This window comes from Bufo gargarizans, chromosome 4, assembly GCF_014858855.1.
Source record: "Bufo gargarizans isolate SCDJY-AF-19 chromosome 4, ASM1485885v1, whole genome shotgun sequence".
In the NCBI taxonomy this organism is placed as follows: Eukaryota; Metazoa; Chordata; class Amphibia; order Anura; family Bufonidae; genus Bufo; species Bufo gargarizans.
Genome location: NC_058083.1, coordinates 201,616,566 through 201,629,132, shown reverse-complemented (window position 1 = coordinate 201,629,132; position 12,567 = coordinate 201,616,566). Strand labels below are relative to the sequence as shown.

The 12,567-nt window shown below is 46.8% G+C and overlaps 1 protein-coding gene across 9 annotated transcripts in view; it reads left to right on the top strand.

Annotated features, from left to right (window-relative positions):
- Window positions 1–12,567, top strand: part of TNK2 (tyrosine kinase non receptor 2) — a 228,482-nt gene that overhangs the window by 101,000 nt on the left and 114,915 nt on the right. For 3 of the 9 annotated variants that reach the window (XM_044289995.1, XM_044289988.1, XM_044289987.1), the window contains exon 1: window positions 9,376–10,530. The exons of 5 other annotated variants lie outside the window; for them this stretch is intronic. Coding sequence is in view for 3 of the 4 variants with exons in the window: in XM_044289988.1 (XP_044145923.1) it covers window positions 10,342–10,530 (189 nt within the window). In the remaining variant the exon portion in view is untranslated. Of the gene's footprint in view, window positions 1–9,375; window positions 10,531–12,567 lie in introns of those variants that run through there. One more of the 9 variants, XM_044289989.1, reaches the window with a different exon arrangement.

The following is a 12,567-nucleotide window of genomic DNA, read 5'->3' as shown; positions in this document are numbered from 1 at the left end:
AGGGGAGAAAATGTCCTGCTTGCTGTATTTTCTCCGTCAGAAATAACTGAAACCCGACTCAGCTAACAAAAACTGATACAACTGATGCTTACAATAAGGGTGCATTCACACGACCATAGTATTTCGCGGATGGCCACAACCATAATAAAAAATGCCTATTATTGTCCGTGATTGCCGACGAGAATAGGACATGCTCTATCCTTTCCATGGAGCCGCAGAACGGAACCACTGTTGCTGGCATAAAATGAATGGGTCCACATCCGTTCCACAAAATTGCGGAACACGTGCGGACCCGTTCATACGGCCGTCTGAATGGGCCCTAAATCAGATCAGTTTCATTTTTCGGACAGATCAGAAGAACAGAAACCTCAACGGAGGGGAGAACACAGCCTTTGACATTATTGGCATATGTCGATATAAAAAAATATGGAAACCCGAGCGTGTATTGAAACTGCGTAGTTTGGACTTGTAGCTATTGCAGTGCTGCTGTGAGTGTTTAATATAAGGCACAGAGAAACTGAGCTTGGGTAAGCGGCAGGCACTTCTGATAACATGGCAGTCTGAAGGATGTGTTTGGATAAATGGATATCCGCTCCTACATGTGTGTATGTGATTAGCGTGGGAATGCCATGCGTCTGCACAAAAATCTGCGGTTAAAGATGCAGTCATCCGCCTTCATTAGAAGAAATGCCATGCAGAATCCCTGTATTTAGGCCATCATCAAATAATCCCTGGGGAAAAAAACAGCAGATCCTACAATATACGTGCTCAGAACTGAGCAAATTGATTTTAATGGCACAACAGGACCGAATTGGTGAAGTAAAGTGTTACATAATTAATAGTTCTATGTTTATTCTGGTCTTCCAAACAATTTAACTTTTTCCTGACAATTGTTGAGTCTTCTGTACCTATTATTACGGCAGTAGATGTGGAACGACTGTGTCAACCAACCTGTTTTACTTTGGGCTAAACCTAAGGGTGTTATCTTGGTGGCTCCCTGGTATTTAAAATTCACAAAGAAAAGATAAAAAACAAAGATAAAAGCATCCTGCATGATATGATAAATAAACATGCGCATGTGCATGGCTACATTATTGACAAAAAAAATCACAGAAAACAGATAATAATGCACAACAGATGCAAGCATTATATATGGACTAAGTCCTCACTCTGATATGATAAAATCCGAGACTCTCAGCCAATATATTTTGATCAAAACACATCTGTGCCTGCCTACCTGCGACAAGGTGGTCTCTGTCAGGTAGGTCCTACTCTAAACCTACCTATGCCGTTGGGCGTTGGGCATCTATGTTCAGGAGAGCAGATCTGAATTTCGCTGCAGGCAACCTGGAGTAGTCCCAGTGTCGTTAAGGCCCCTTTCACACGAGCAAGTTTTCCGCGCGGGTGCGATGCGTGATGTGAACGCATAGCACCTGCACTGAATCCTGACGCATTCATTTCAATGGGTCTGTGTACATGAGCGTTGTTTTTCACGCATCAGTTCGTGAAAAATGCAGCATGTTCTCTATTCTGCGTTTTTCACGCAGTCCTGGTCCCATAGAAGTGAATGGGGCTTCAGTGAAAAACACATTTCATCCACAAGCAAGTGAAGATGTAATGCGTTTTTCACTGATGGTTGTTAGAGATGTTGTTTGTAAACCTTAAGGCCTCATGCACACGACCGTTGTGTGCATCCGTGGCCGTTGTGCCGTTTTCCGTTTTTTTTCACGGACCCATTGACTTTCAATGGGTCCGTGGAAAAATCGGAAAATGCACCGTTTGGCAGCCGCATCCGTGAGCCGTGTTTCCTGGCCGTGAAAAAAATATGACCTGTCCTATTTTTTTCACGGCCAACGGTTCACGGGCCCATTCAAGTCAATGGGTCCGTGAAAGAACACGGATGCACACAAGATTGGCATCCGTGTCCGTGATCCGTGGCCGTAGGTTTTAGTTTGATACAGACGGATCCGAAGATCCGTCTGCATAAAAGCTTTTTCTGATCTAAGTTTTCACTTCGTGAAAACTCATTTCCGACAGTATATTCTAACACAGAAGCGTTCCCATGGTGATGGGGACGCTTCTAGTTAGAATACACTGCAAACTTTGTACAAGACTGCCCCCTGCTGCCTGGCAGCACCCGATCTCTTACAGGGGGATATGATAGTACAATTAACCCCCCTGTAAGAGATCGGGTGCTGCCGTGTTCTTTCACCCCCTGTAAGAGATCAGGGCTGCCAGGCAGCAGGGGGCAGACCCCCCCCCCCCCTCCCCAGTTTGAATATCATTGTGCGGCCCCCCCCCCTCCCCTGTTGTTAACTCGTTGGTGGCCAGTGTGCGCACCCCCCTCCCTCCCTCCCTCTATTGTTTTAATACATTGGGGCCAGTGTGCGCGCCCCCCCCCAACCCCCCCCTCCCTCCCTCTATTGTTTTAATACATTGGGGCCAGTGTGCGCACCCCCCCAACCCCCCCCCCCCCCCCTCCCTCCCTCTATTGTAATCATCATCGGTGGCAGCGGAGTAGAAGATTTTCATACTTACCTGCTTCTTGCTGCTGCGATGTCTGCGTCCGGCCGGGAGCTCCTCCTACTGGTAAGTGACAGGTCTGTGCGGCGCATTGCTGTCACTTACCAGTAGGAGGAGCTCCCGGCCGGACGCAGACATCGCAGCAGCAAGAAGCAGGTAAGTATGAAAATCTTCTACTCCGCTGCCACCGATGATGATTACAATAGAGGGAGGGAGGGGGGGGGGGGTTGGGGGGGTGCGCACACTGGCCCCGCCCAATGTATTAAAACAATAGAGAGAGGGAGGGAGGGGGGGTTGGGGGGGCGCGCGCGCACACTGGCCCCAATGTATTAAAACAATAGAGGGAGGGAGGGAGGGGGGGTTGGGGGGGCGCGCGCACACTGGCCCCAATGTATTAAAACAATAGAGGGAGGGAGGGGGGGGGGTTGGGGGGGCGCGCGCACACTGGCCCCAATGTATTAAAATAATAGAGGGGGGGTTGGGGGGCGCGCGCACACTGGCCCCAATGTATTAAAACAATAGAGGGAGGGAGGGGGGTGCGCACACTGGCCACCAACGAGTTAACAACAGGGGAGGGGGGGCCCACTGGCCACCAATGAGTTAAAAACAGGGGGGGGGTCTGCCCCCTGCTGCCTGGCAGCACCTGCCAGGCAGCAGGGGGCAGTCATGTACACAGTTTTTTTGTATATTCTAACCTGAAGCGTCTCCATCACCATGGGAACGCCTCTGTGTTAGAATATACTGTCGGATCTGAGTTTCACGATGTAGCTCATATCCGACAGTATATTCTAACATAGAGGCGTTCCCATGGTGATGGGGACGCTTCAAGTTAAAATATACCATCGGATTGGAGAAAACTCCAATCCGATGGTATAACAGAACTCCAGACTTTACATTGAAAGTCAATGGGGACGGATCCGTTTGAAATGGCACCATATTGTGTCAACATCAAACGGATCCGTCCCCATTGACTTGCATTGTAATTCAGGACGGATCCGTTTGGCTCCGCACGGCCAGGCGGACACCAAAATGACTTTTTTTTCATGTCCGTGGATCCTCCAAAAATCAAGGAAGACCCACGGACGGAAAAACGGTCACGGATCACGGACCTACGGACCCCGTTTTTGCGGACCGTGTAAAAAAACGTTCGTGTGCAGGAGGCCTAAGTTTGTTAATACGCGCGTGAAAAATGCATCAAACTGCATTGCACCCGCGTGGAAAAAACTGAACAACTGAACGCAATCGCAGACAAAACTGACTGCACTTGCTTGCAAAATGGTGCGAGTTTCACTGAACGCATCCTGAACACATCCGGAGCCAATCCGTCACGCTCGTGTGAAAGAGGCCTAACCCTAAGTTCACACCTGAGCGTATTACAGCACGTTCCTACGCGCTGTAAAACGCTCAACAAGGAGAAACCAATGCTTCCCTATGGGAATGGTTCTCACCTGGGCGCTTACAGCGCGTACGATCGCGCTGTAAAACGCCCGACGCTCAAACAAGTTTTTGAGCTTTTTTGGGGCGTTTTGTCGCGCGTTCCCGTACATAGATATTCGGGAACGCGCGACAATGTGTGTTCGCCTGTCTCTGTATGCGCGATTGTAAACGCCGGTACAATCGCGCATACAGAGCGCTCCATTTGGAACGCTCAGGTCTGAACCCCGGGTAACAGCTGAGGGGGTCATTGACATCAGTGTAAGGCACCAAAGGAACAGGCACAACACATAGTAACAGTCAGAGGTCAGGGCTGGCAGAATTTGTGCAAATCCATGAAATAGATCCGAGGTCAGAGCTGGCAACATAGGGTCACAATTGTAAACAGGCATAGGTCAGTACACGGCAGACAACAGGAAACAGCACACCTTTGAAAGGAAGTAAGTCAGGAACCTAATTGTTCAGGCAAGGAAATTAGGTCACCAGCACAGTTATAGCAGAGGCTGATTAGCCATTAGGAGCAGCCGTGCAACAGCACACAGAGCAAGTAGAGGAGAGGAGTGGTAGTGAAGAAAAAATTAGAGTAGTAGTTGTTTATTGAGTAATATTCCTAATACAAGTAACAGAACAGCAACGGTCATGGGCCTGCCACTTATATTCTCTTGTCTTACCTCAGACTTGTAACTAGTTACATCTAACCTGGAATTAGAATTTTCCTTACACCTCCTTCACATGGTTTTTGGGGTGTACTGTAAAAATACGTCCACATTTTCTAAGCTTTGTACAGAACCGATCATGCGGATCACGTCTCTAACAGCAGATCCAACACCTGGATTGTAGTCCTGATGATGTCATCGGGATCAGATTGGTTCCGGTTCCAGTCAGGTGATCATAATGACAACCAATCATAGCATTCACTGTAGCAGAACATTTTCCTAGGCTTTATGCTGTAAAAAAGGGGGTCAGTCAGAACATCCCAATGCGCAGGTGCACTTCGCCATGGCTGAGAACACAACATAGAACAAAACATACAATGCAACAGCTCTCTGCAAACCAAATAAAGTACAAAATGCATTATAATTACTAATGCTATGCTTATAAATTAGAGATGCTTGGCAAATACATTTTGTACATAATTATTTGAGCCCGTCTGCCACACGTCAAGGCGATCTCTATAAGACGGGAACCTAACACTAAATCCTACCTGTTATGTGCCATGACGGCCACCATACAATTCAGGGAGTGTAGGTTCCACATTCATGCTGGGCCCACTTTAATTTCTGGCTCAGTGTTGGACATAGAAGGCCCCGGATCGATAGATCATCCTAGGACCTACCTTTCTATAAAACCTGCTAATCTCTAGGCAATCCTTCTATACTGTCAAGTTCTGTTTAGCCATTTTCCATTATTTCAGTTGCTTAGTTTCCTGTTTTTCCCTTTCAGTATAATGTATTACTATACAGTGGGATGCGAAAGTTTGGGCAACCTTGTTAATCGTCATGATTTTCCTGTATAAATCGTTGGTTGTTACGGTAAAAAATGTCAGTTAAATATATCATATAGGAGACACACACAGTGATATTTGAGAAGTGAAATTAAGTTTATTGGATATACAGAAAGTGTGCTATAATTGTTTAAACACAATTAGGCAGGTGCATAAATGTGGTCACTGTTGTCATTTTATTGATTCTAAAACCTTTAGAACTAATTATTGGAACTCAAATTGGCTTGGTAAGCTCAGTGACCCCTGACCTACATACACAGGTGAATCCAATTATGAGAGAGTATTTAAAGGGGTTGTCCCACTTCATAAAATAGGTTTTATCTAATCTATTTACCCCCACACAACATATCTTCCTATCCATGTTATTATCCAAAAGCTACCTTTCATTCAAAAAATCATGTAAAGCGATTCCTTTGTTGTTTTCTGTATCCCATGGATACGGCCTCTTTCGTCCGGCCGCATCGCTGTGCCGCGCCTGCGCACAACAGCTAAACAAGTACTCGGGCCGCCTCTCCATTCCTACCAGTACGCGCACGTCCGCACATGCGCAAATACAGGAGGCGGGTGCCGGAATCAAATAGCCGACACCCGACCTCTATGACAGGGAGCGGGACCTTAGGGGTTAACTGCCGCTGATCGCAGCCCCCTATCATAGAGGTCGGGTGCCGGCTATTTCACTCCGGCACCCACCTCCTGCATTTGTATTAACATTGGTGGCGCAGTGTGCCCCCCCCCCCCCCCAGTATAATATACATTGAGTGCGGCCACCCCCCCCAGTATAATATACATTAAGTGCGGCCACTCCCCCCCCAGTATAATATACATTGAGTGCGGCCACCCCACCCCCCCCCCCCAGTATAATATACATTGAGTGCAGCCCCCTCCCAGTATAATAAACATTGGTGGCGCAGTGGGAAGTGCCAATGAGGGTTAAAAAAATAAATAAAAAATTAACTCACCTCCTCCAATTGATCGCGTAGATGCCGGTCTCCTGTTCTTTCTTTAGGACCTGTGAAAGGACCTGTGGTGACATCACTGTGGTCATCACATGGTACATCATATGATCCATCACCATGGTAATGGACCATGTGATTAGCTCAGTGACGTCACCACAGGTCCTGAAGCAAGAACAGGAGACCGGCAGCTGCGCGATCAATAGGTGGAGGTGAGTTAATTTTTTATTTATTTTTTTAACCCTCATTGGCACTTCCCACTGCGCCACCAATGTTTATTATACTGGGAGGGGGCCGCACTCAATGTATATTATACTGGGGGGGGGGGGGTGTGGCCGCACTCAATGTATATTATACTGGCAGGGGGGGGTGGCCGCACTCAATGTATATTATACTGGGGGGGGGGGGTGGCCGCACTCAATGTATATTATACTGGGGGGGAGGGGTGCACTCAATGTATATTATACTGGGGGGGCGCACTAAATGTATATTATACTGGGGGGGCACACTCAATGTTTATTATACTGGGGGGGGCGGGACCTCACATACGGCTCCATGTGGATGACTCATCCACATGAACGAGCACGCAAGGACTGAGCTCTCAGGGTGAGTCATGAGGAGGCGTGGCCAGCCTTCACTCAACTACAGGAACCAAACCAGGAAGTTATCAGGACATCTACTGCTGGTAAGATTAAAAAAGCAAAGTGGGGCAACCCCTTTAAGGGGGTCAATTGTAAGTTTCCCTCCTCTTTTAATTTTCTCTGAAGAGTAGCAACATGGGGGTCTCAAAACAACTCTCAAATGACATGAAGATTGTTCACCATCATGGTTTAGGGCAGGGGTAGGCAACCTCTGGCTCCCAGCTTTTGTGAAACTACAATTCCCAGCATGCTCCATTCATTTCTGTGAGAGTTCTTAGAAGAGCAGAGCAAGTATGCACACTGGGAGTTGTAGTTTCACAACAGCTGGGAGCCGGAGGTTGCCTACCCCTGGTTTAGGGGAAGGATACAGAAAGCTGTCTCAGAGATTTCAGCTGTCTGTTTCCACAGTTAGGAAACATATTGAGGAAATGGAAGACCACAGGCTCAGTTCAAGTTAAGGCTCAAAGTGGCAGACCAAGAAAAATCTCGGATAGACAGAAGCGACGAATGGTGAGAACAGTCAGAGTCAACCCACAGACCAGCACCAAAGACCTACAACATCATCTTGCTGCAGATGGAGTCACTGTGCATCGTTAAACCATTCGGCGCACTTTACACAAGGAGATGCTGTATGCGAGAGTGATGCAGAGGAAGCCTTTTCTCCACCCACAGCACAAAAAGTGCCGCTTGAGGTGGGCTAAAGCACATTTGGACAAGTCAGCTTCATTTTGGAATAAGGTGCTGTGTGGACTGATGAAACTAAAATTGAGTTATTTGGCCATAACAAAGGGCGTTATGCATGGAGGAAAAAGAACACAGCATTCCAAGAAAAACACCTGCTACCTACAGTAAAATATGGTGGTGGTTCCATCATGCTGTGGGGCTGTGTGGCCAGTGCAGGGACTGGGAATCTGGTCAAAGTTGAGGGACGCATGGATTTCACTCTGTATCAGCAGATTCTGGAAACCAATGTCCAGGAATCAGTGACAAAGCTGAAGCTGCGCCAGGGCTGGATCCTTCAACAAGACAACGACCCTAAACACTGTTCAAAATCCACTAAGGCATTTATGCAGAGGAACAAGTACAACGTTCTGGAATGGCCATCTCAGTCCCCAGACATATATAATATAATTGAAAATCTGTGGTGTGACTTAAAGAGAGCTGTCCATGCTCGGAAGCCATCAAACCTGAATGAACTAAAGATGTTTTGTAAAGAGGAATGGTCCAAAATACCTTCAACCAGAATCCAGACTCTCATTGGAACCTACAGAAAGCGTTTAGAGGCTGTAATTTCTGCAAAAGGAGGATCTACTAAATATTGATTTCATTTCTTTTTTGTGGTGCCCAAATTTATGCAACTGCCTAATTTTGTTTAAACAATTATAGCACACTTTCTGTAAATCCAATAAACTTCATTTCACTTCTCAGATATCACTGTGTGTCTCTCCTATATGATATATTTAACTGACATTTTTTATCGTAACAATCAACGATTTATACAGGAAAATCATGACGATTAACAAGGTTGCCCAAACTTTCGCATCCCACTGTACCTTTACTGCTGTCCGCCATACATTTACAGCACATTAGCTCAAGATAGGAAACCAAGACAATGGCCCAGATTTATCATTAGCTCAAGTCTGAATAATGGAGTGAAAAAGTCGCAAATTTTTGCACAATCGCTAAAACTAGTGACTTTTTTTCTGTTCTGCACTATGCTCACCAGTTTTCAGAAAGTGAGAGTGTTTTCTTATGTAAATGAATCTCTAGGCAGATTTACTATTGCGACTATTTAAAAAGTCGCAAAAAAGAGGATCATGCTTATCTTATGAGACTTTTTAATAGAACATGCGACTTTTTCGTAAAGACGTGCGACTTTTGTAAAGCTGCTTACTGATGGATAAACTGCTACCGTGATACCACATTTATCACAGTCTTAAAGGGCCGATCATAAAACTGACTTTAGCCGTATGTGAAAGCAGAGTGAGCTGTCAGAGTAATGATAAATCTGGCCCTATGTGATTTCTATTGAGTTCTCTATCTGACTTTGTAGTCCGCTTCAATTAGAAATGCATCTTCCAGATTGAAAGCAATCATGCGGGACATTCCTCAGTTGTCCATTAATTTCCTGTGCTGCAGTGCCCTTACCCATGGATGCTAATGCCTGCGGTGACCAGTGTGTGGCAGTCTCCTTTGGCAGTGAGAGAGTTAAGGGGATGTTGACAGATGAGAGAGAGGGACTGTTTTAAATCCCAATGGAGGCTCCCACAGGAAATTAACTCTCCATCCTGCAGTTAAATCTGACCCTTTGGCTCCGATTCAAGTAGTTAGCCATGTGAACACCATAGAACGTCTGTTTTAAGCAGGGCAAACTCAGAGCCCAAGTAGATTGTGCTTCTAGGAATGAGCTGGGACCACAGGCTACACCCTCTGAGTGTGCTGTCAGGGGCACAGAGAGGGCCGGGATACACCAACGCCGAGGAGGAGGACAAACTAGAAGACTAAAATCACAGCTCTGAAGCAGAATGATCCTCTGCTGCCCTAAAATGTAGCACTCATGGATTCCGTCTGGGATTTTCTGCAATTGCATGGACCACGCTCGCTCTTCATCCTGGAGGCACTCAGGAGACATTGCAGCCATGTTCAGGGCCCTAGGTTGGATCTGACACTGAACCATGACTGCTTTACCGTAGAACTCTACCTTCTTGATGACTGCTTGGACCTGAAGACTACATCACTGGCCACTGAGGTGCCATGCTCCGTGCTGCTTCCAAATTATTGATAGGAGTTAAGAAGGTGCAAGACGTTTCCACTCATTTTGTGTATTTTTAGTGAGATTTAAAGTTATGTAATCCATGGGTTCCATGTAAAGAATTTGTGCTTTTGACAACTTCCTCTCACAAGCCTCCACAGTTTGGACACTTTTCGGCATACTTCTTTGTTTTTTTTACTTTTTATTTCTGTATTTAGTCTGGATTTTTATTTACTTGGAACTGTAACATTTCAGAAGAAAACCTGTCCCCTTCCTGGGATCTTAAGAATCTGCCGTCTCGGGTCCTCCTCAGTTGTTTACATCTGCAGCTCTGTAGTACATGATGTCATCTCTGATCCTAAAACTGCTCTCAGAAGGCCAATATCAGCTGCATGTCAGCGGGTGATTTTAGAAGAAAATAGCTATGCTAAAAACAAGCCACACCAGAACCCACACTATATCCTGCAGCCGTTCTGAGAGGATTTATCCGATGGGACCAGCGCCTGTTTGCTCCAAGCAGGAGGGTATAGTGGCATGTCAGTCACTGCTGTACAGTCACTGCTCTGCCTGCATCTGTTCCACTGCAGGGGCCCCAATGCTTCATATTTTATAGTACGACTTTCCGATTTTCTCCATTTGTGGATTATACATTTTGTAAATATGAAACGTTTTCAAGCATGGAAGAACTCCCTTCCATTTCTATCACATTTTAATATTTATAAAGTAAGTACTCGGCTTGTACTTGTAGCATTTATCACCTTGTACTCTAGTTTTATCATTTTATGTTTTAGTATTATATAACAACAGGTATGTAGACCCTGTCCAACATAATTATATTGTAATCAGCAGACATCCATGGTCATTTAAGTATACATCTACCCCCTGTGCAATTACTAGCTTATGGTAATGTCTATTTTGTAATTGCTTCACATTTACTTACCATATATACTGGACATACCTCATATTAGGATCACGTTTGCAAGTAATTGTTACTGTTGTGGATCTACTTTACTAAATGTAGATCACTGGAGAAACGTATGGTGATGCATGCTTTATTCTGTAGCCTGGGGGGTGCAGGGCCGTCTTTACCAAGGGGCAAAAGGGGCAGCTGCCCCGGGCCCAGTTGCTCCTAGGGGGCCCAAGGCAGCTGCCTCTTGAGCCCTGCTAGCCACTGCCCCGTTGTCAGGCTGTCAGCTACACAGGGGGTGCTGCCATGCCATGCCTGCCGGCACTGAGTCCAGGCATCGTACTGTTAGAGCTGTGAATGTGATCTAGGACCTTAGATGACATCATCACCATGTGACCAGTAACCTAGCAATATTACTGGTCACATGGCTATGAGGTCATCACAGGTCCTACCACTAGTGTTGCAGGAGAAGTTTGCCTTAACTGTGGAGCTTTTTTTGTGAAGATCACATCAGAAAAAGGTGACAGGGGCTGTTATGCTAATATACTGTAAACTACTGTATAGTGGGGTGCTGTATACTGTGTGGTGGCCTGTATACTGTGGGGGCCTGTATACTGTGTGGGACTGTATACTGTGGGGGGCCTGTATACTGGGTGGTACGGTATACTGTGGGGGGCCTGTATACTGTGGGGGGCCTGAATACTGTGGGGGGGCCTGTAAACTGTGTGGGACTGTATACTGTGGGGGGTCTGTATACTGTGTGCGACTGTATACTGTGGGGGGACTGTATACTGTGGGGGGCCTGTATACTGTGTGCGACTGTATACTGTGGGGGGACTGTATACTGTGGGGGGCCTGTATACTGGGTGGTACGGTATACTGTGGGGGGCCTGTATACTGTGGGGGGCCTGTATACTGTGGGGGGCCTGAATACTGTGGGGGGCCTGTATACTGTGTGGGACTGTATAATGTGGGGGGACTGTATACTGTGGGGGGTCTGTATACTGTGTGCGACTGTATACTGTGGGGGGACTGTATACTGTGGGGGGCCTGTATACTGTGTGGGACTGTATACTGTGTAGGACTGTATACTGTGGGGGGACTGTATACTGTGGGGGGGGGGGTCTGTATACTGTGGGGAGGGCTTGTATACTGTGGGGGGGGTCTGTATACTGTGGGGGGGCTGTATAGTATGGGGGGACTGTATAGTGTGGGGGGCTGTATACTGTGGGGGGCTGTATACTGTGTGGGGGCCTGTATACTGTGTGGGCCTGTATACTGTGGGGGGGCCTGTATAGTGGGGGGGGCTGTATAGTGTGGGGGGCTGTATAGTGTGGAGGGCTGTATACTGTGGGTGCTGTATATTGTGGAGTGCTATACTGCTGTACTGTATACTGTGGGGGGCTGTATACTGTATACTGTGGGTGCTGTATAGTGTGGAGTGCTATTCTGCTGTACTGTATAGTGTGGGGGGCTGTATAGTGTGGGGTGCTGTATCGTGTATAGTTTGGGGTGCTGTATACGGTGAGTTGCTATACTGCTCTACTGTATACTGTGAGGTGTTGTATACTGTGGGGTGCTGTATACTGTGGGCTGCTATACTGCTCTACTATATACTGTGGGGTACTGTATAGTGTGGGGTGCTATACTGCATATTGTGGGTTGCTGTATACTATAGGGTGCTATACTGTGGGGTGCTGGGGTGCACTGTAACACTAGGGTGAGCCGAGCCCTGGTCTCCTTCCAGCCTGAGCCCAGCTGCCCAGAGCACTGATCCTGAGCCGCTGGAGTCTTCAGAACTGGAAGTATTTACAGTCATTCACTGTACTCTACCAGGTGTGTGGATTTTTTGT